This window comes from Colias eurytheme, chromosome 13, assembly GCF_061535395.1.
Source record: "Colias eurytheme isolate Ceu_HAF_F1 chromosome 13, ilColEury1 Martin Lab GWU primary, whole genome shotgun sequence".
Classification (NCBI taxonomy): domain Eukaryota; kingdom Metazoa; phylum Arthropoda; class Insecta; order Lepidoptera; family Pieridae; genus Colias; species Colias eurytheme.
The window spans coordinates 9,048,633-9,073,753 of NC_142992.1; the positions used below are offsets into that span (position 1 = coordinate 9,048,633).

General features: G+C 38.5%; 2 protein-coding genes across 2 annotated transcripts in view; one reads left to right on the forward strand and one right to left on the reverse strand.

Moving 5' to 3' along the window:
• Window positions 1-644: 644 nt before the first annotated feature.
• c12.2 (von Willebrand factor A domain-containing protein c12.2) overlaps window positions 645-25,121 on the forward strand; it is a 38,907-nt gene continuing 14,430 nt past the window's right edge. The window contains exons 1-5 of the mRNA XM_090109062.1: window positions 645-942; window positions 1,370-1,493; window positions 1,820-1,955; window positions 2,330-2,497; window positions 2,649-2,813. Of these exons, the coding sequence (XP_089965188.1) occupies window positions 756-942; window positions 1,370-1,493; window positions 1,820-1,955; window positions 2,330-2,497; window positions 2,649-2,813 (780 nt within the window). The 5' untranslated portion in view covers window positions 645-755. The remainder of the gene's footprint in view (window positions 943-1,369; window positions 1,494-1,819; window positions 1,956-2,329; window positions 2,498-2,648; window positions 2,814-25,121) is intronic.
• LOC149903606 (uncharacterized) lies at window positions 7,216-8,570 on the reverse strand. The gene has a single exon (XM_090109061.1). The coding sequence runs from the start codon at window positions 8,467-8,469 to the stop codon at window positions 7,492-7,494; it is 978 nt and encodes a 325-aa protein (XP_089965187.1). The 5' UTR covers window positions 8,470-8,570; the 3' UTR covers window positions 7,216-7,491.

Consider the following 25,121-nt stretch of genomic DNA (forward strand, 5'->3'; position numbering starts at 1 on the left):
ATTTTACCGATACCACCCGTGGTCATTCTCCTTTGTGGGTCATTTGTAACAGGATGGCGGTTCTACAGCGAAAAAAGAAAAATGATGGTCAGAACGCTGATACCGGATACCTTAAGATACTGTAATATAAAATATTACTAGATTAGATAAAATATTATAGGTAGTATCTTCACCGTGTGTGACGCGCTTTACATTCACGCCATCTAGAGTTAAATCTTTATCATTTTTGTATACGTCTGTGTGTGTAAACGACCCTGTATGCAATGACAGATGTTAAAACGCATAATTTTACCGAATTGGGTGGATTTTAAGGCAATGATATAACATATTTCAATAAAATATAATATTCAGTAACCGCCATGACTATTCCTAGGTTTGATGACTATTCCAATTACGCAAAAACTCAAATAAACTAGAAATGTAGAATTCAGCGCCATCTAGCGGGATATTGGCTGGGAACAGATCGTTGCAATCACCTTAAACTAAGAAATATGAAAATATAACCACTTTAAACACAAAGCACGTGTATACACTTACACCACCGCAGGCCGAAAAACTGTCAAAAAGTTTTGCAAATCGTGTAAATGACATTGACATGGTTTTATTGACAATTATTTACAATTAGACTTTGGACTATTTATCGCGAAATAGTTAAAGTTAATTAAATAAAAAAACATTTATTAAAGTTTTACGATGATGCTAGAATAACACCATAATTTTATTAATATTTTATTAACGAATTTTTAATTCATAAAATGGTGTTTAATCCGGCTGTGACTGTGCGTAGGATTAATGTTTTAATCCGTATTTTAAACGGTCGTAAAATAAATGTAAGCCCTAAATTAGTTCGAGCTTATTCAAGTGAAGGAAGAGTAACTATTGGAAATGTAAGCAAAGAAATAAAAAGTGCGAAAAAAATAGAATATGTCCCGAGAAAGTACTGTAAGTGTAATACAAAAAATAACCTATATTTTACTAGTTTTTCACTTTTAGACCAAATGAAATGTAATTTTAATGATATAAATTATAAATTATAACCAAGAAGCATTTTCATATATACTTACATCTTATCATTCTGAAAAAATATGATACTATAACCAGAACACACTTTAAAAGATTAATTTTTGTAAAAACTGCTTTTCCAAGACAGTGGTTAATAGAAAATCTGTTATGACTATTCAAAATGCTTGGAGAACAAGTTGAGTTATGAATTTATTATATTCCAAAAATGTCACTTTATAAAACAACAAAGCAAAAATTGCATAATTTTTGCTCCTTTTGATATGAATTTATCAAATCTCAAATTACTGAGGTTGAATTATTTAATTGAATTGAAAAATTATTGATTGAATTGAAATAACTTTTTTAGTGACAATAGAGGATGCAGAGCTCAAGAATTTATCACAAAGTACTCTCCGCAACTTAAGATGGATGATGCAAAAGGATCTTTTAGGTCAGGACATGTTCCTGTTGGGAAGACCTGGTCCAAGCAGGTATAATGTTCATATAAGTAACGTAAAATAAAGCAGTTAAAATTAAAAAAAAAAATATGTTGAAGTCATGAGTTCATATATTTTTTTTAACCCATTGACCACCGAGCACCCCGATCGGACCACGACACAATAGATTTTCTATTGTGTCTGTGATTCCGGGGACTGATGGATTAATTTTAAATATACAGAAGTTCTTAAGATTATTTTCTTTTATTAAATGACTATTGTACTATAACGGTCCTGAAATTTGTTAAGATTTTAGTCTGATCTATATTAAAGCCTTTTTTTCTGATAACATTAAATTAAAATTAATATAATTTTTTTAGACGTAAAGTAGCTCTTCAGTACTTGGAGTTAACACAAAGGGAATTAGAGTATGTGGCACTTTCCCGGGACACAACCGAAGCTGATCTGAAACAGAGAAGGGAAATTCAAAGTTCTACGGCCAAATATTTTGATCAGGTATTTTGTTGTTTTATAATGTGATGTGTGACTGAGATAATTATTTTTGAGTTTGAAGTATGATTTTAATATGAAGAAATTTACCAAATATGTATGGATAATAATTTAGTGAACATTAAGAATATTATTCCGATAATTAAAAAATTAGAAAAAATCTAATGTTTTTGTAACTTGTCAATGTATGGACAGATATCAAAATTTAATCATAGTAAAATACATATTGAAAGAAGAGACTATGAGAGAATATATACACCACATAAACATTATCAAAATAGAATTCCTTAACGGTTTTATTATATTCCTATAGTGTATAATATAGTGATTTCTTGTTATTTTCCGTTGTGTGATTTTTTTATATATTTATTAATATACAGAGTGCAGTTCGAGCCGCCATCGAAGGAAGAGTTCTTGTCATAGAGGGCATAGAGAAGGCAGAAAGAAATGTGTTGCCAGTCTTAAATAATCTGCTGGAAAATAGGGAAATGCACTTGGAAGATGGCAGGTTTTTAATACCATCATCCAGATATGATAAATTGCTTGAGGTAATTATTATTGTTCAATAATGTATAATTTACACATTTTATTCATGTTACAGTAAAATATAAATACAATTTACATTTACTTTTTTCTACAATTACCTTTTACATTTTTTGTCAAATTGCTTCGATTATTTAACATTATTTAAACATTTAGGAGCATGGTCTAGAAGAGGTATCAAAATGGCGTCTAGTGCGTGTGGACGAACGGTTCCGCGTGATCGCGCTAGGCTTGCCGGTACCAAGGTACTCGGGACAACCACTGGATCCCCCGCTGCGTTCGCGCTTTCAGGCGAGAGATGTCGCTACTGTTGGTTTTGGGGTCAGTTCAGGTTTTTATTGTTATTTGTTTATGGATTTTGTTATTTTATTCTTCTTCAATGAATAGCGTTTAAATAAAATCTACGTAACACGAACAATAATCGTATCAGATATTTTATAATATTGATTTTGGTTAGTTTGGATATGGATTGGGCTTGTCAAAGTTTGATAAAGAAATGTGTGAATAGGAACTAGTGGCCTAGTTAAAATATCTTTAACCCAGTTGTTACTATCGTTCTTTTAAAAGGACGCACCATAAATAAAATTATTATTAACAATGAGGGCATTTTTGAAAAAAATGTTTATATTCATTTGGCACCTCATGGTTGTAGGAATTGGAAAATTAAAGTGTTGTGTCGTTTTATAACAGTGGTATATTTTTAAATTATTTTAGAATACCTGCCATTTTCCATTGATAAATCAAGTTAAATGTATTATCAATAAATTAAAACAAATTACTTGATTTATTTTAAATACACGTAATTTGAAATGTGTTTTATCAGAAATATACATTACCTACTATTAGATTTTATTTAATTTGTGATATTTATGCAGTTTTAATTGCCGTTCTTTTAAAAGGCCAGTAGTAATATGTACTACTATAGAGTACTTTTTTGCGCATGCACTCTTTGAAGAGCATCACAGCATCGGCGAAGCCATGGTGCTCTACTATGGCGGCAAAACAAATACCAAAAGCCTCTGGGATTGGGTGCAAGCGTTGTATTACAGTATGCTGATGTACTGCGACAAATATAGGGCAAAGCTGCATTCCATTTATTTTTTAACAACTTTTTTACGTCCATTCATCTCATTGATGAACTTCGAGTACGAGGAATCAAGGCTACTGGCACAGTACGTGAAAATCGCGTCGTGAAATGCCCTTTGCCTGCTGCCTTTGAAAATTGAAAAAGACACCACGAGGTACATTCAAGCATCAATCGACCAGAGCAGAACAAATTTATTTTGCAAATGGAATGATAACAGTGTTGTGACTGTTGCATCAAACTTTGATACGATTCAGCCTGTGTCTACGGTAAAGATATTTTCACAACAACAGAAGAAAAATATACTTGTCGTAAAAAAAGTACGAGAAAATGGGAGGGGTGGACAGATCCGACCAGAGCATCGGTTTGTACAAGACATCTATCAGAGGCAAGAAGTGGTATTTTTCTTTGACTTGTCATGGACTTGATATGGCAATACATAATTCTTGGCAAATATACAAGTAAAAGGGGGTCATTATGGTTATCTCCACATTCGTAGAAGTGTTGGAACTGCTCTGCTCGAAACATATAAGAATGAGGAACGTAAAGGTGCTAGAGTTTCCGTGAAACCTCTGGATTTGATGGAAAAGATCACGTCATAAGGTACAGAGACAAGCAGCTTCGGTGTATAGAATGTCACAAGAAAGCCAATTTCTATTGTCCTAAATGTAATGGAACCTTGCATTCTAAATTATGTTTTGAAAACTTTCATATTGCTACATAAATATATGTGAAATGTCAGTTGTCATATTAATATCATAGTCTACCTACTTAGTAGTACATATTACTACCGTCCTTTTAAAAGGACACCATTTTCCGAGATTTCCACGATAGATAAAATTTTTATACTATTTTTCCAGTTAAACTTTTTGCAATATGGACACAATATGTAAATTTCACCTTAATATGATAACAAAAATTGTTTCAGTAACATCTGGGTTAATTTCATAAGTATTTTTCAGGCATCTAAAAATTTATATTTTAAAACTAGTGGTCCGCCCCGGCTTCGCCCGTGGTACATATTTCGCAATGAAAGGTAGCCTATGTCCTTTCTCGGGTATCAAAATACAGTGAAACCTGGTTAAGTGAGACATCAAGGGACCTGCAATGTCGTTTCACTTATAGAGGTATTCCACTTACCCAGTGTCTCAGATATACAGGTATAAATAAATATCTGTCTCATTTACAGAGGGGTGATAACAATTGTAGCTTTCGTTTTGACATTTTTCAAATAAACATCTGTATGATAGTAAAGCGAAACTAAAACTGAAGGTAATTGAAGCTCAAAATTTGTACTTACGTACTTGGAATTACGTGTGGAATTTGTGGGTTGAATAAGAATGAGTAAACAACACAGACATGTATATATAAGTAGACAACGCAAGTACCGCGATCTGTATGAAAACCAAGCGTGTCATATTTTTTGTACTGACCTTGACGCGTTATGACGTCACGAGCGCTTTTTAGTGATGTTAATTTCATTTTACGCTAAATCGATTAGGCCGCCACTCGCGCGGCGATTCTAGTATCGTCCTATCCCATCGAAGTAAATCGAAAGAAATCAGATCAAACTAGATCTATGTCTAAGAGGTAGTCAAATAAATGAATCGTAATCGATTACTAAATCGATTCAAGACAGAAAAATGATAATTACCATAGACAGAGGGATGATAAAATAAAGTTATAAACACAGACATGTATATATAAGTAGACAACGCAAGTACCGCGATCTGTATGAAAACCAAGCGTGTCATATTTTTTGTACTGACCTTGACGCGTTATGACGTCACGAGCGCTTTTTAGTGATGTTAATTTCATTTTACGCTAAATCGATTAGGCCGCCACTCGCGCGGCGATTCTAGTATCGTCCTATCCCATCGAAGTAAATCGAAAGAAATCAGATCAAACTAGATCTATGTCTAAGAGGTAGTCAAATAAATGAATCGTAATCGATTACTAAATCGATTCAAGACAGAAAAATGATAATTACCATAGACAGAGGGATGATAAAATAAAGTTATAAACCTTTTAATATTCTAACAAGTAAACTAATGTGTTTTAGCTTTTTCTTACATATGCCCATTGAGTTACCATGTACTACGTACTAGAGAGGCCATCGAAAGAAAGTAATGAAACTGTCAATCAATCAATCTTTATGTCCCGTTGCATCGATCCATTTTCCTTTTATGTTCGGGTTACTTGGAAAACTGAAAAAACAAACATAGTCTAAGCAATAAGGAGTTTTCTTAAAAAACTCCCAAGATGACACTTTAACTAATGGCGTCCATGTCATAATATTTATTTTTAGTACCTTTGTATTAAAATACTTAAAAGTTCTAGGTCAAGTCGTATTAAATGACAAAAAAAATCTATGCCTTTTTTTCTGAAAAATTGCTCCTTCAAATTATCATTTTTCTGTTCGATTATAAAATCGATTAGAATCGAGAACTGTTGCATCAAATGAACATCACTAACCACAAAATTGGACAGAAAAATGAGAACAGAAAAATGAGAAGACGCTATTCATTGCTTGTTATCATACGACGCGATCTTTACCGTGCCAAGTAAAAGCCGCAATGTATTCCGAATCATTTCGTATGATTTGGTATCCGTGTTTGTCACGATCGTTTTCCACAGATATTCTTTATTTGATTTTAAAATAAATAGTGCATATTCTGATTAGAAAATTACTTACCGGTGGAAGGAAACATCTCTGCTAACTCGGCCACTCACAGCTGTGGAGTTTCTACAGTTTATAACGGCGTAATTCGGCATTTTACTTTATTCAGCTTCACGTCTTTCCTTGGCGAACTGCAAGCGCGGACTGAGTGTAGGCCAGCTTCAAGTAAGTTTCATAATCGTAGTTTGGACACGGGAAGTACATACACTCGCTTAGTCTATCTTGATATATGTCCGTGGTAAACAAACAATGTTATCTCAGTTACAGAGGTTTATGCATATAAAATTTACTTGCTGTCTCAGTTATAGAGGTAACTATGATGATAAATCGAAAGAACAAATCCCAGATATAGAGGTTTACCTCGTCCCACTAACAGAGGTAATTCAGTGCCAAAGTGTTGGGACCTCAGCATTTGTTTCAGTTATGGAGGTTTCTCACTTATCCAGGTCCCACTTAACCAAGTTTCACTGTATCTCCATACCAAATTTCATGCAAATTGGTTCAGTAGTTTAGGCGTGATTGAGTAACAGACAGACAGACAGAGTTACTTTCGCATTTATAATATTAGTATGGATTTTCCGATTTCGAATTCTAGACATAATACGAAATGCCAAATTACGACGCTGTTTGTAAAAGACGAAATCATCCATTTTGCCTACGACATAGATATGACCTGCCTGTGGACATAATATAACATAGCCTGAAACATAATTTGCAAGTAAACATTAACATGTACTTTGCCATCTGACGTTGTTATCAGGAAATCTTTATATTGATAAAAAATGCAAATATAAGATAATGTTAATATGTTTTTAGTTTATTTGTAACTAAATATAAAATAATACATCGTTTTTATAGGTCACTGTGTTATGATAGCACTTGCTCTTTTTAGTGTATTTAGAAAACAATTACTGAAATATAAAATAAGATGTATGTTAAACAATACATATTATTACTAGTAATTTATTTTTTCATTCGCACGTTTGCTCGATGGCTCAGAGAAAGACCTATGTAATAATTATACATGTATATTTATGCTGTTATTTCGAATAACACAAATTATCAATACAGCGACATGAAAAACAATTTTATTTGATGAAATTTTATAATTACAATCAACGTTATTACAATAATTATTCACAAATCATATTTTTTAGAAAGTCATTCATCATACTATTTTTTTCTTATAATAAAAATTTCAATTTTATAAGATATGGATTAATAAGTATACCCAATTAAATTTTCTGCGATAGCAGACTCTGCGTTCGACTAGTCACATTAGAGTCCGTTCGTTTCGGCAACGCCTCTGGCATAAAAATGTGCACTTGCTTTTTAACTTTTCCCACATCTGGAATCAATTTCTTGCTAACTAACTCCGCGTACTGTTTTTCCACCGCGCTCCTCTCAGTGACTACTTTCTGTCTGGTTTCCACTATGTTACGCTTAATATCTTTGGCCCGTCTGTTTTCCTTTATCCTTGTGTCGTGTCGCAGCGTGCTTTTCACGTTTCGTGACTGCCGTGCGTAGTTCTCAATCGTATTCGACGTTGGTACATTAAATTCATTCCGATCGATAGGGCCACTCAGTTTCTGTTCGACCGGTTTTGACTCCTTTGCCTTTAAATCGGCTGACGTCTTTGATTTAATTAAATTCCGCTTTTGTATTTCTGGCCAGCTGTGCCGCGGTTGGGACATCCTTTCGCCCGTATCTTCCTTCAGCAGATCTATCTTGCCAGCTAGGTCTAGCCATTGTAATACTCTATCCGACAATTCTGTGTTTTCCTTAGAATCGGTCCGGGAAGTCCGATTACTCTTTATAGCTTTCATTGTTATGTTATCGTATCTGGATGAGTCGAAATCGTTTAAAGGTTGCGGAGACGCTGTAATTCTCAGTTCGTCGTCTGAGTCATCAACGTCGGATAGATTAAGTTTTTCCACGCCTGTTTCTTGATCGCCTTTTAATGATTTATCGTTTGTAATCACAAGACGTAACTTTCGTAAACAGTCTTCCAAATCCTCGTGTCGGTGACTAAGGCGGCCACTTCTAATTTTTGTTGATGTTTTATGGGTACTGGCCGATGAGTAAGGTCTTCTTTTCGCGCTCAGTTTAATATAACAAGGATCGTCGTAGTTAAGTATTGGATGTCGGAATCCGTCGACCCATACGGTTCGAATGTACATAGGTCGTTGAGAGGATTGCCAGAGCGCTGGCATATTACACCGCTCGCCAAATTTAAAGGCATCTAGACATGCGATCGCTTGTACGTGCAGCTCTTACTGCTTTCATAATTAATTGTTGTTATATCTCGAGTTGCCATCGAGTGTAGCTTCTGAAAATACATTGCTTTTGTTAACAAATGATTTATATTTTTATGCAAAAATTTTTTTTACTAAAATAAATGAGAAGTGATAATCTTCCATTGACGGTAACAGCTACCGTTATTTCGAAATAGTTAGAGCAGAAAAAAATGTTTATATAATTCATTTTTTCGTTGTTCGAGCAGGTATTCCTACATAGGTATTAAATGGGGCGAAATTTCAGTATATAAGCTTCAAGAAAAATCACATCGTTAACTGCCTGTTGCTTTCCCCACATTAACTTGGGGATTGATTAATTAAATATAATTGATTTGAAAGCGTGACACAGGATATCGTATTTTCATTGAACTGCGTATTGGAAAGAAAATTGTTATTCTCAATTATGCGGTTTTACTAAAGCAATTTTTGGATATATTTTACTACTGCATTACCTATTGGAAACAATAACATATACTTAACTACATTTGTAGGGTACATTAATACTTATATTAGACATACCTTAAACAGTTCATCCAAAACATTAATCTTTATAGAACTAAATTAATTTCTAAATGTGATGTATCATAAAGATTCTCATTTGCATTGGTTACTATCCCGAAACTGTACTATTTTTCTCGGTAATGATCTTTCAGGATTCTATTTAGAATTTAGTATGAAAAGTATTATATTTTCAAAGTTTTTATAAGACTCGAATAGATATTTGCCCGGAAAGCAGACGACGTGGCAGATTTCCGTGCGGTTTGTTACTGACGGTGGCGATGCCATGTTGAGCTTTGTCGTAAACATTCGGTTATGCTGGAGGTACAATGGGAACAAATTGTAAATTGTTGTTCTTGAGGCGTTCTGCTCTCTTGGTCAAGTGGTGAGTTTGTTTGTTAACATGAGGGATGTCACATATTCAAGTTCTGTTTTGGTTCAAAACACCTACGGTCTATCGGTCTGGGTCAGAAAAATGCGATTTTGCATGACTATCGTGCCTTTCGTTATTCGTGTATACAGACTAGCCGAATTTAATAAAAATAGGTTAGGGCATGAATCTTGTTCAATCCTGTTCAATGGAATAGGCAAGATTAGCCACTCGGCTGAATATACAACTCCTTAAAAATATTTTCGTTTTCATACATTGAATGGAATTTTTGTTTTGATAATATAACACGACAAATCCTTTAAATTCGAACCCAGTGTGCAATGAACTTTATAAAATGTTGCGATTCAGTTGGATTAGATCATGCAAAGTTCCACTTCGTTCACATTTTTCAAGCAAAAAGACGACAATTATAAGTTTGGTGAACTGCTTTGTTTTTATTTATTTTGATGCGATCAGTGACACTTTGGTTTTAGGCTTTAGCATTCCGTAGAGAAACTTTACTGTTAACTTTAAAGTCTTTTGATTCTTTATTGAGCAATATATAGATTTCAGTTTTGTAGGGATGCTATTTTGAAAAACATTGAATGAGATAAGAGGGATAAGAATTAAGTAAGTCCTTAAAACTAAGGTTATCGATGAGGATGAAGATGTTGCCCTTTTATAAAATAAATTACTATTGACGATTTTCTTTATAACCAAAACTGTTTAATTTAGTCATACTACCATAAAAAATTATGAATATTTCTATGGTGGGAATAATTTAAGGTTATTATTACACATATTTTAAACAAATATAAATGTAGGATCGGGGCCAAATGAAAAACACTTTGAACTTCTTGAGATTTATTTTCGGACCACAATCTTAATTTTTAGAAAACATCTTACAGAGAAACAGCCGTCTTCACCCACGATCCCAATGAAAAGAGAAAGATCATTCCTCATTCGCTCTCTACTTCACATTCACATTCACTCATTGATTCGCTCATAGTTCTTCCATTCTAATCATCGTTCAGAAAGTAATCTTACACGTTCAGAAACATCAATTAATCATACATCTCACCTCATCATCCCACACTCGGCCATTCCTGCACCATGTCTGCCCTCAGACATGCACACACAGTCATCAGTCATTCATCATCATCATCATCTTCCATCATCAGTCATCATAACACCGTATTAACACAAACAATTATAGAGTTATACAAACAATCTTACAAGTATCTTTAAATTTTTTAAACTTTCCGCATAAACAAAAACTTACAAATATCTTTAAATGTTTAGAGTTCATACTTATTAAACAAAAACAAAATCTTACAAGTTTCTTTACACTTTAAAACTTTCAACTTAAACAAAAACAATAGTACCGTTCTACTTTAAATACTCATAACAAAATAAACCTTTAAGAAAACATTACATTTTCAAATAAAATCAAAACTTACAAAACCTTTCTATAGTTAATTACTAAGTTTAAATAAACTTAAAGAAAAACTTTTTCTTACATCTTGTTACACAAAATATAAATAAAGACTTTAAACAATAAACCTTATTGTTTTATTTAACCCATGACCTTTGCTTCTTAGTAGTGTAGTTAACACATACAACTTTAACATGTATCACAAGATAATAATTTGAGCAATAAATCTTATAAAATAAACAAATCTTCCACCTTTCTTTCAAGCATAGTCTTTCATACACATTATTATAGAAAAATATATAAGTCTTCAGAATAACCTGAAACAGATAAAAATGTTAAGGCAAAATAAAACAGTATTCTTACCTCAAACTCGATCAGACCATTTCTTCATAAATTCAGCACAAGATGATGTTTTCTTGGATCCCTCTCCAGTATCACAAACTTTTTCAACATCATACCTATCATTGCCCTTTATTCCTGTAATCTTATATGGACCAATAAATTTTGCTTTTAACTTCATAGATGTTCCAAATTGAGTCTTCTTGATAGCAACTAAATCTCCTATGTTGTATTGTATACTAGGTTTCCTTTTCTTATTATAATTTTTCTTATTTTCTTCTTGTATTTTTAAAATCTGTTCTTTTGCTTTAATTCTTGTTTCTTCTCTCCGAGCTATAAAACTAGATACATATTCTTCTTCTAGCATATGTACAAGTTCAATATCTTCTTTTTGTCGCATCTTCACTCCAGTAAGCAGTTCAAAAGGTGTTGTTTTGATACTTCTCTGGTAAGTACTATTTAGTGCTCTTTGCAACTTACTTGTATGCTTATACCAGTGTGTAGGCTCCTCTATACTCATCTTGGTAAGTACTGATATCATTGTACGGTGAATACGTTCAACTTGACCATTCCCTCTTGGCACTCCTGTTGTGATTTTAACGTGCTGGATTCCTTCTCGCTCACAATACTCTTCAAAATCTTTACTCGTGAATGCTGCTCCTCGGTCGCTTACAATTCTGGCTGGGTTACCAAATGTCTGTTGTAAAATCTCCATTTTATCTATAGTTTCTTTAGCTGATACCGTCTTCACTGGGAATATCCACACAAATTTTGTGAAACCATCAACAATAGTGAGTATGTAATTATACTTTTTCTTCGTCTCCGCTAGAGGCCCTATGTGATCGCAGTGTAAAGTGTGCAGGGGTCCTTCTTCTTTAGAAATAGGATGTAAATAGCCTTCTTGTTTACCTTCTTTTCTGCTGCCCAATATACAAGGAACACATGACGCCAATAGACCAGTTACCTTCTTCTCTAAGTTTTCAATATAATAATCTTTACTAATCAGTTCTATAGTCTTCTTCTTTCCAAAATGTCCATTTTCATGTGCTTTTCTTATAATAAAATCCTCCATTTTTCTGGGAACAACTAGGGACTGCTCTGGCCCTTTGCGTAGTAAGCCTTGATAAATACAATAGTCATTGTATGTCTTTCCGTCTTGCAGGACATCAATAATAGCTTTCAAACCATCGTCGCTCTCCTGTGCACATTGCAATTCTTTATGCAGGTCCATAGTAATCGCAGACACATATGGATTTCGACTCAATGCATCGGTATGTCGCATCTTACTACCGCTGCGATGTTCAACAATAAATTCATAATCTTGTAGAAGTAAAATCCATCTTGCTACTCTAGTACACTGCACCAGGTCTTTCTTCTTTAAAGTCATCTCAAAAGCTTTGCAGTCTGTTACAATCTTAAAAGGTTTACCATGTAAGTAATGTCTGAACTTTTTAACGCCTTCTATGATAGCTAAAGCTTCCAATTCATAGCTTGTGTACTTGCTTTCTGCGTCTGATGTTCTACGACTCATGAAATGAACAGGATGCAGTTCTCCGTCTTCGCTACTTCTTTGCATTAAAATTGCTGAATATGCTATATTCGACGCATCAGTGTGTAATTCTGTTTCATCATTGAAATTATAAATCTTGAGTACAGGTGCACTCGTTAAACTCTGTTTAAGCATGTTAAAAACTAATCTGTGTTCATCATAAAACTTAAAATCTGCATCTTTCTTCAATAAATCTGTAAGTGGTTGAGCAATCTGAGCATAATTTTCAATAAACTTTCTAAAATATGAGCACAGTCCTAAGAAACTGTGTAACTGCTTGATATTCTGTGGTTCTGGAAATTTGAGTACAGCTTCAGTCTTGTCAGGGGAAGGCATGACCGTTCCATTTTCAATCACATGTCCGAGATACTCAACTCTCTTTACTAACAGCTGTGACTTCTTCCAGTTGATATTCAATCCATATTCTGATGCTCTTTGTAAAACTTGTTTCAGTCTCATAACAGCTTGCTGTTCATCTCGAGCTGGAATCAACAAATCATCGATGAATATTATGATAATTCCCGATGCAATCATATCTCTGAAAATTGTTGTTATTAATCTCATAAACACTTTAGGACAAGTAGCTAACCCAAAAGGTGCTCTCAAAAATTCATATTGTCCTGTCGGGGTGACAAAAGCTGTATATTTGCATGACTCTTCATTTATTTTCAAATGAAAATATCCATTCTTTAAATCTAAGGCTGAATACACTTTAGCGCTTGCTAATTTATCTATAAGATCGTCTACTATTGGAAGAGGATATTCATCTTTTAAAATCTTTTTGTTTAACAGTCTGTAATCAATACAAATCCTAATTGAACCGTCTTTCTTTTTTACCAATACCAGAGGACTAGCAAAATCTGAATAACTTACCCTTATAATGCCGTCTTTTAACCATTCTTGAATCTGCTTGTCAACCTCGTGCTGCTCCTTAGGTGACAGTCTGCGTGGCCGCTGTGCAACAGGTGTCTCATCCATCAAAGTTATTTTCAGTTCCACTGGAGCTTCCTTTGTTTGCTGTGGCATGTAGCTGTCAACTAACCTCACTACTTCATCTTTCACACTTTCAATACTTACTGTACCTACAAGATCAACAGTAGAGAAAAAACAATTAATTTTCGTCATCCAACTTTCACCTTTCGGAAAAACAAACACTGTTCCTTCATCCATTACCATAAAAACATTGCTCAAGAACGCACGACCTACAATAGCACAGTAAGGCATACAGTTATTAGGTACAATATAAAATGTCTCTTGTTCGAAATCACGCCCGTCTATTCGTAACTTCACAACACAATGTCCAAGTGTTTTAACTTTTGCACTGCCGAGACCGGTGAGTACAACGTTGTCGTCGTATTTTGGGGTACACATCGATAAATAAACGTCCTCGTTGACCAAATTCACGTCGCTACCACTGTCCATGAGCGCTGTGGTTTCAGTATTATTCAAAATTATTTTTTTCAAACGACTTTCTTCACTTAAACTTTTCTTTATTAATTCGTCATTGTTTACAATCTTCATAACCTGTTGAGACTTGTCATCTGTCAACTGATTAATAGAAACTTCATTGCAATCATAGTCAATCATTCGTTCATTATTTCTTATGCCGCCATCTTGACCGACAAACTTCCGATCGAAACTTGATTCGCCGACAGATCCGAACATCGTTCTTTTCATACTTCTGATTTGTTGCGATTGAATTTCGTTCTTATCGCCGCCGCTTGCGCTGACGCCATCTTGTTTATGAATGCTTCTATTTTCAAATCTTGATGCGCCTGTTTTTTTCAGATCACATGCTGATGCTATATGTCCGTATGAGTTACAACGAAAACATTTAGCTCCTTTTTCTTTGTTAGGGCAGCTTGATGAGGCATGCCCGTGATCACCACAATTATAACAACGAAATGTGTTTCTTACATGAGATGAATTCGAATATACACTTGTAGGCTTATCTTGACGGTCTTGACTGGGACTAATTTTCTTCGTTTTAGACTTTACTAACTCATAAATTTTCAGCTTTTCTTTTAATTCCGCGTACGTTTTAATTCCATATAGCATAATCTTACTGGATTCGTCATCAATAATACCGTCAACTATGTACTTTATAGTCACGTAATCAGCTAATTTGCCGCGCTTACCCATCTCCTTCATGATAAGTAGATAATCAATGCAACTTTCGTTCGGCTTTTTTGTTCTCGCACTCATTAATTCATGTACCGTTTTCGTATCCCACGTAGATGGAAATTCCTTTACTATTTCTTCCGCCAGCTCCTGCCATGTCTTGAATGGTCGTTCCGATTTAAGCCAAAGAAGCGCCGTCCCGCTTAGTGATCGCCTGGCAACAAGAAGTTGCTGTAATGGTGTCCATTGAAATATTAATCCATTATCTTCGATATCTTGAATCCACTTGTGTACAGGGTAATTAGAGTCTTGTCCGGTAAATTTCGGTATAAGGTCCGCCGTCATGAATAGTGTGTTCTGTTGCTGCTGTGTGTCGCCGCCATTTTGTTTAAATTCTTTCCTTCCTTCGTCTTCAATATTAAAACTGCTGCTGTTTCTCTTGTCCTTTTTTCCCATCTTTGCGTCCTTCTTATAGTTGTCGTCTTATTGGAATACGTCTTATTAGTCGTCGTCGTCTTGTTAGCATGAAAAGTTGTACCACGCCGCGCCGCCTCGCCCGGTGAGATAACCTAACTTTCCCGCCGATCGTCTTTCCGTCGTAATCTTTGATTTTCCTCTTTCAATTGGACGAGCCCCCAAGATTGTAGGATCGGGGCCAAATGAAAAACACTTTGAACTTCTTGAGATTTATTTTCGGACCACAATCTTAATTTTTAGAAAACATCTTACAGAGAAACAGCCGTCTTCACCCACGATCCCAATGAAAAGAGAAAGATCATTCCTCATTCGCTCTCTACTTCACATTCACATTCACTCATTGATTCGCTCATAGTTCTTCCATTCTAATCATCGTTCAGAAAGTAATCTTACACGTTCAGAAACATCAATTAATCATACATCTCACCTCATCATCCCACATAAATATGAAAATATTATTAGGCCAGTGTGAAAAATAACAAATAGCCAATTAAAATATGTAAATTCTATTCAGATTCTATACATAAAATGGATATCACGGAATGTTTTGAAGGATGAAAATTATTGTCCTTTCTGTTTATGTTGCAAAATTATAGGGTACCCTATATTTGTTTACGAGGAGCTCACATTAATATTCCCTGAAATTGGCATGGTATAATTTAATTTGGTCGCTTGTACGGCGATAAATGTCGTCTATTTGCTCGTCCACGAACTGGGTGCACGCTACTTTGTTATATAGGGATAGGTTAATGGTAGCCGTATATTCTCGAGGAGGAAAACCTTCAACCAAAATTTTAAAATAGACTTAGAAAAATCGTACCCACATGTGAAATAATTGGAAATGAATAAGTTGGCTATTATTTATGGTCAACAGTTAGAACGAATTAGTCTCATTTGGTAAATTTATGTTCATTATTCGAGCTACAAATATGAGACATTTATGAATTAGTACTTATCCAAGTTTTTAAACCTAATGCTTCTGATCATCATCAAAATAGATTCTTATGAATTTATATGAACATAAATATAAACGTTCTTAAAGAAAAAATAATGTTCATAATGTATATACTACTTATGGGGGCCAATTGGGGATGTAATAAAACCCGCCTTTTCTTAATTCAGTGGACTGTATTTCTTCTTAATAACGATGTACAATTTCTTGATAATAACGACGTACAATTTCTTCTTAATAACGACGTACAATAGCTTCTTATTACTATATACAATAGTAGTAGGTACGCTGAGCGACGACTGTTGACCATGAGACTTCTTGCTTCTTGCTGTTGCTCAAGTGATGAGCTCTTGACTGTGCGGAGTGGGGTGTGTTATGCGGTCAAAAGTCGTTTCTCTTATACAAAACTATAGGGATTACTCCCGACGGTGGGTAAGACGCCGTACCCCGTAGGCTAGAGGTGCATTTTTACACAGTATACACCCGACGGTGGTAAAAGTGCCGCGTGCGTCTACCGAAATGAATTTACTACGTTATACTTTACATAGACTCGATATAATAATAAAATATAGCAAAATAACAACGTACTATAAACTCTCTAATTACATACAATAATATCACACTAAAACATTATAAAAAGATAATCAAAAACACACTATAAAACGTTACTCTATTCTACAATAAAAACACACGAAGGAACTTTATACATTAAAAAATACTTAAGACATGGTGAAACTATTTACAAGGGGTTGTCGTCCGTAACATCCTCCCCCCGGCGCAGAACCTCGGAGCCCTCATTTAACGGGAGGACGACTAACCTCCTAACGGGTCGCCTAAAAATCCCCCCTTTGGTCCTTACGTCGGCGCTGCGTACCACCTTGTCCGTCCCTTCGTACACACGTTCTATTTGCCCTAAAGGCCACACGTTGCGCGGTAATATGCCGTCTGTTATCAACACCACGTCCCCTTTCTTGACGTTCGGTGTCGACCGTACCGCGTCTCCCCTCGGTGTAAGCGTAGGCAGATACTCCCTCACCCATCTAGCCCAGAAAGCGTCGGCTAGCGCTTGCGCAACCCTCCAAGCCCGCTTGTCCAACCGGTTACTGGAACCTATCACTGGCATACCGTCTGCCGTTCCTAGTAAGAAGTGGTTCGGAGTTAACGCTTCCGGGTCCTCAGGGTCGACTGAGACGTGCGTAAGCGGTCGCGAGTTTACCGTAAACTCGACCTCGTTCATTAACGTTTGTAGCACTTCGTCCCGGGGTGCCTGTTCGTTTAATACAACCGTCAATGCGCTCTTAACCGTACGGATTTGCCGCTCCCAGCTACCCCCTTGGTTGGGTGCGCCCGGGTCGATGAACCTCCACTTTGTTCTTTTTCCCAGTGCGCATCCTTCCAACTCTGGCAGCCACTCTGCGTAGGCGCGCCTTAATTCGACGTCGGAGCCGCGAAAGTTAGTACCGTTATCGCTCATTATAACCGCTGGCCACCCGCGTCGCGCGGCCATCCTACGTAGTGCCATTATGGCTGAGTCCGTACTCAAGCTATGTAAGATCTCTAAATGTATCGCGCGCGTTGTCATACACGTGAATAGCATTCCCCACCGTTTTTCTCTGCGCCTACCTACCGTGACCGTCATCGGGCCGAAACAATCTACCCCTGTACTCGCGAATGGACGGGAATACATGTCTAGTCGTACCCGCGGTAGGTTGCCCTTTATGGGCACACTTGGGTTGCGTCTCTTCACCGTGCATGTGACACATTTACTTATAACCGATTTTACTACGGCGCGTATACCTATTATCCAATACTTTTGCCGTAAATTATTTAGTACGTGTTCGCGACCGATGTGAGCGTTTTCACTGTGTTCTTTAATGACGATGAGACGTGTGAGCGGGTGCTTGCCATCGAGTAGGACCGGCCGTTTTCTTAATTCAGGAACGTCGGCTGCGTTAATCCGTCCTCTCAAGCGCAATAGCCCGTCTTCATCTATGCACACGTTCAACTTAAACGCGCGGCTAGTGCGCGGGACGCCTCTGCCGCACTCGAGCGCCTTGATTTCATCTGCGAAGCTCTCTCGTTGCGCCTGCTTCAACAACGTCCGTTCTGCCTGCTCCCTCGCGTCGCAAAACACATGTAATTGCCTACTTGCTATCTCTTTCTTTTCATAACAGCGCGGCAACCTCAACGCTTCTATGTACCGTATATCTGATAACCATTCGCTGAAGGCTTCCGCCTCCTCGACAGGCAATGGTTCGTCCCACGCGACTTGTTTGCGCCACAGCCCTTGCAACATAATCTTGGCTGTGACCGTATACGGGCTCAACAAGCCGAGTGGGTCGAATAACGCCATAACCGTCGCTAGCGCCTCTCGCTTTGTGGGTACGCGTTGCCCGTTCTTAATGTCGCCCGGAATCCTATTCATTGCCGTATTAAATGCTAACTCATCGCTACCCGATAACCACAAGATGCCTAGCGTTTTTTCATATGCGTGGGCGTTGGCGCCTAGCTCACGCGGAGCGCCGGCTCTATCCTCTCTACATACAGGTGCGAGTAACTCCTCTATGTTCGCGCTCCATCCTGCTAAATGGAAACCCGCGCGTTCGTAGACTTCTCTAACCTCCTGTATGGTGCGGGCGGCCACTTCCGCGGAGCTGAAGCTATCCAGCCAGTCGTCCATGTAGTGATTAAGCGTGATGGCCTCGTAAGCTAGTGCGTGGGATTCTTGATGATCTTGAGCGCATTTATTACGCACGCTGTGTGCTAAGAAAGGCGAACTCCTCGCTCCGAATATCATGGATGTCATGACGTATTTCTGCGGCGGACCTACTCGGTCGTCCCCTCGCCACAGAAAATGCTGCACCGCCACGTCTTCCGGACGTATTTTTATTCGCAAAAACATATCTCTTATGTCGGCCGATACTGCCACGGGCCGTTCCCGGAAGCGAAATAATACGCCGTTGAGCGATTGTAACAAGTCGGGCCCATCCAATAATACGTCATTGAGGCAGCGGCCTCCCACGCGCGCTGCCGCGTCGAATACTAGCCGCATCTTACCCGGTTTGTTCGGGTTCGTTACCGCGAAATGCGGCAAGTACCAAAGTCGCGTATCTAGTTCGTGCGTCGCGTGCGTGCTGCCTTCACACTTCTTGGCGTATCCTTCCTTGATGAGCCTGTCTATCTGCGCCGTATAATCCGCTTTAAAAGACGGCGATCTATCCATTTTCAACTCGATTCCTTGTAATCGTCGCCGGGCCGCTTCGTAGCTAGGTGGCATTATTATATCGCTATTCTTCCAAGGCAGTCCCACCTCATAATGCCCGTCCCTCAGCGCGACCGACGATTCGAAGGCTCGTACCGCGCGTTCATCTAACTCGCACGGTTTCACACGCATTGAAATACCTAACGCGTCTATTCCGAAATGTGCTTCCACTCTATCGCGCAGGTTTTCGTCCTCTGTGTTACTTTTAAATTCCTTATCGCTCACGACGTGTAACACCCTCTCATCGTCCCGCGTTATCGATCGGCGCGGCGCGGTCCCATGAATGACCCATCCTAACTGGGTAAGTGACGCCGCCGGTTCGTCATTCCCGCCGACCAATAAGCGTCGCGAAACGATTAAGTGCCAGTTGTCCGTTCCAATTAGTATTTTAGGCGTCGCGTTTTCGTAGCACAAGTCACGTGACCTTAACGATGTTAGGTGCGAGTGTACTAGATACTCGGCTCGCACCGTCTGACTACCGATACGCAAATCTCTCATCGTATGCGCTTTTATTTGTTTGAAATCGCTCTGGCCGCGGCCGCGTATACTAATTTCTACTTTCCTACTTTCGTTCTCATTCGTAGCAGACGAGATACCCCTTATACTTAGCGGCTGCGTTGGCCCCTGTGCGCGCACGATGTTTGCGAGTTCGTCGTCTATCAAGGTGACTGTGGACCCTTCATCCAGTAGCGCGTACGTCTCTACTTCACCGCCAGCGCCTCTGACGGTGATAGGACAAACTTTAAGTAGTACTTTACTGAGAGCCGTCGTGGCGTGGATGGACGCCGTATGTACGGCTACGTCCTCGCTGTGTTCGCTTTCACGTTCGCTATTTTTCTTTTCTTGTAAATGTAATAACGCGTGATGACCTTCCCGGCACTCCTCTGTGCCACAGCGTTTTGCTTTGCATCGAAAACGTCTGTGTTTGCTATTCAGACACTGGAAACATACGTGTGTCTCTTTCGCCCATTCCCATCGTTTTTGAACTGGCATCGCTAATAGCTTTTTACACGTAAACGTCTTATGCTCCGCCCCGCAACAAAAGCATACGTCCTTACTCTCCACCGCCGCGGTGGCGTATACTTTCATCGGTTTGCGTTCGTTACGTTGTGCCGGCTCGTTATACCTACCGATGCTTCGACCGCCTATAGCGAGCCCCGAGGACGCGAAAGTGTGCCTTAGACTCCTATCCGCCTCTCGCATAAGGAAGCGTGATAGTGTCGTAATCTCTGGCTCCGCGTAATTTCCATGGTCTTCCGCGTAATCGCACCAGCGTGACCGCATGTGCGGGCTCAACTTGTCTACTACCGTTCGCGCTAACATCGGGTTTTGCAAGTATCCTCGCTCATCTAGACACGATATTATCGTAACTATATTTTGCAATTTTATCGCGAACTGATTTATTTCGTTGGGCGTGGTCCCTAAACGCGGCAGACGCTTAATGTCCTCTAAAGCGCCGTCTATAATAACCTCCGGTCTTCCAAAACATTGCTCTAATGTCTTTAGTATAACGTCCGGGTCGTTCGCTGTAAACAATAACGCGGATACGGCTTGCCTCGCTTCTCCTTTTAAGCAAGACCTTAAGCGTGCTATATTCTCGCTTGCCGTGAACCTATACTGCGCGTTTGTTTCTACATACGCTGCTTTAAACGGTAGCCATTCGCCCGGGGCCCCGTTAAAGCCTGGCAACTCCATAGCTTGCCTTGATGTCGGTCGATTCCTCGTTAGCTGCTCTAACGTAACCGCGAGTTTTTCTATATCGCTCTGTCGCCGCGGCGACGGTGATCGTTGGTCCCTATGCCTATCCGGTACGCGACGAGACGTCAGCTCACGAATCCCTGTAGTACTCCGCCGTGCCTCTGGCGAGTGGTTCCGCGGCGTCTTCGCCTCTGCTCCTATCGCGGCTCTGGGGATTTCCGGCTCCCCCCGTGGCATACTTCGCTCTAACCAATCGTTCACGCGATGATTAATAATCTCTCCCTCAACGCTTTCCCTATCTGTTTCTTCCCGAATATCGACGACGTCCGCCTCGAGTCGTTTTCGTTCTAAATCGGCCTCGATGCGTAGCTCTTCCCGCCTAAATGCAGCTAGCTTTTCCGCGGTTTCTAACTCTCGCCGTTTGATCCTAGCCGTTACGCTCGCCGTCGAGCGTTGTGATCTAACCGATGGCGCCGCGGTGCGCCTAGCTTGCGTTCCTACTATCGTCGCGGGTGTCGTCATCGGGGTGTCGTCGTGCCTACCCCAACGTGTGTGTCCGGGACTTCAAAGGTGTCGGCCGATGCCGACGCAGGACCTTCGGCGTGTACCCTATTCGCGTCCCCCGTAGTCTGACTGCGCGTTGTTGGCATCTTCTTCGGGCGCTGGTGCCCCCCTACCTGCCTAACTGGCCCTAACAGACCTTCAGGAGGGCTCGGCTCGCACCGAGATATGCTCCTTCAGGGATGGAATATAAGGATAGGAAAGGGAGGGCCTACCCGGCAGAGAGTGCTGGAAAGTACTGGGTGCTCTGTCACCGGCGGGAGTGTCCGGTGCTTTTGGCAGTACCTACAGTCCGGTCCCAATACCGTCCAACACCTTACCGGCGTAGCAGTGCTTTTCGGTTCGACGCCCGTTGCGCCTTTCGACTGAACCGGCAGTGTCACACCACGCACTGCACCACTGTCTTGCAACAGCGTTAAGCTCTGAATTCACAGCCTTTGACACCGTTAGGTGCTGTGAATTAGAGGCGCGGTGAAAACCGCGTTTTTTAATTGAAGCTGGATCACCACGATGCCGCTGACTCGCCGCGCTGACTCGCTGCGCTGGCTCGCTGCGTTGCTCGCTGTGCTGGCTCGCTGCGCTGACTCGTTGCGCCGCTCTGCACTGCAAACGCCTGCCCGTCGCACCGTTGGGTGATCTTGATGTTACTTGGGTCTCTTCGGTCTTCAACCAGGTCTTCTTAACGCTCGTACCGGTTTCTTATTGATCCGGCTTCCGAAGGACCAACCTCTATGGGGGGCCAATTGGGGATGTAATAAAACCCGCCTTTTCTTAATTCAGTGGACTGTATTTCTTCTTAATAACGATGTACAATTTCTTGATAATAACGACGTACAATTTCTTCTTAATAACGACGTACAATAGCTTCTTATTACTATATACAATAGTAGTAGGTACGCTGAGCGACGACTGTTGACCATGAGACTTCTTGCTTCTTGCTGTTGCTCAAGTGATGAGCTCTTGACTGTGCGGAGTGGGGTGTGTTATGCGGTCAAAAGTCGTTTCTCTTATACAAAACTATAGGGATTACTCCCGACGGTGGGTAAGACGCCGTACCCCGTAGGCTAGAGGTGCATTTTTACACAGTATACACCCGACGGTGGTAAAAGTGCCGCGTGCGTCTACCGAAATGAATTTACTACGTTATACTTTACATAGACTCGATATAATAATAAAATATAGCAAAATAACAACGTACTATAAACTCTCTAATTACATACAATAATATCACACTAAAACATTATAAAAAGATAATCAAAAACACACTATAAAACGTTACTCTATTCTACAATAAAAACACACGAAGGAACTTTATACATTAAAAAATACTTAAGACATGGTGAAACTATTTACAAGGGGTTGTCGTCCGTAACACTACTAATAAAACTATGAAACGAAGGTAGAGAATGTAGAGCTAGCATAGTGTGTATTAATTCAGAAAGGTACCAAAGGAACTGTTATTTTGCACGAAACATTAAGTTTATTTGGCCAAATCAGTAGTTTTCAATGTTCGAAGTTTGTTCACCTAATAGAAGTTTTAGCGATAGCATCTTTGTTGGAAATTAAAGGTTGCGAAAGGTATACGAGCTATTTTCAGATGTGTAATTTTGAGCATTATAAATGTTTGGTGTTCTATGCTATTTATCTAAAATGCAATGTTTATTTTATCTCAAAAAAAAGAGAATGAGAATTGAGAATACAACGAATATACTACGCTGTTTCTACTTAGATGAAAACCTCCTGTGCTAAGTTGCGATTTTTTTTAGATATTAATTTACTATTATAACTCATACAATTTAAGGAACGTTTTAGTGAACGGGAACGTTTTTATAAAACAAGACCATAATAATAACAAAATTAGAAGCCTATTCCGAAAACTATCGAAAATGTCTTTGTCTATCTTTACTTGCATCCTTCTTCTATTTTTTAAATAAAGCATAATTCAATATATCTTCAGAGTGTTTTCAAAACGCATTAATATAACTTTCAGTAGGTATCACTACAAAAGCGTTTTCTTATCTAATATCTTCAGATACTTATACCTCGCATTAGGTCACAAAGCTCGCGATAGTTGGCAACTCTTTAGCATACATAGATCGCTATCTTGTATCATGTCAGTGCTTCGCTAGTTTACGACAGGCAGTGTATGTAGGTATTGGTTATAGTTGAATCGTAAATTTAGAATATTACAGCATTTTATTTCGCGCATGGGAGATTTATTACGTACTAGAGGTCCGCCCCGGCTTCGCCCCGTGGTTCATATTTCGCAATAAAAGGTAGCCTATGTCCTTTCTCGGGTATCAAATATCTCCATAGCAAATTTCATGCAAATTGTTTCAGAAGTTTAGGCGTGATTGAGTAACAGACAGACAGACAGAGATACTTTCGCATTTATAATATTAGTATGGATTTGGATGTTGTGATGCTGATAGGAATTATGTATGAAATTTGGAAATTAAATAATTTTGAGTTTCTTATCGTTATTAAAGCACTGTTTCAATTTATATTGTAAGGGTTAAATCAGTAATAAAACACATGTTCGGTTGCAATCATTTTATTCATTTACAGCATATTGATAAACATTCATAATATTTTATAATACCCGCATTTTAACAATTATGAAAATGTACATTACTTTTTCATTGCATTCTTCAAGTTGTCCGTGAATTTTTAATACATTTTACATTTTAATACACTTTAAATAAAGTCCTTGTTAAAGATTACTGCAAATAGACGTCAAATTACCGACTTAAACGGAAACAATTTGTCCGCAATTATCCGGAGCTTTCATTGGCTCATTAGGTTACGTGTTTCAATTCTGTACCAGCTCTACAATTAAAGCCAAGAAGGGTTTTTATATCGCACTTTTTGGAGAATAGATTCCGAATTGATGTTTATTTAGCTAATATTATTATGTATGTATTAACATACATAATAATATTAGCTCATTATACAATTCTACCAATGACAAATGTAGTGAACATTCTTCCGCGTAATTTATAATTCTTTTCGATAAAAAATGGTATATTTTTAACAAAATTAACAAAACGGTTTATCATAATCGATATACAATACAGAAATTTACGGTACGGTTTACGGTATAAAAATATGCCTTACCAAAACTTAACGTCACAATATTTACAGCAGTAATAAGCTTTATTCGAGCATTACCATTTTGCACGCACAAGATAGTTAATCACAATAATTAAAACTATAATGAGTGCAATATAACGGCCCTCGCGTGACAGCCTGTCTTCAATTCGGTCCTGTGCTAAGTTGCGAAATTAATTTTGATTTGAAAATTGC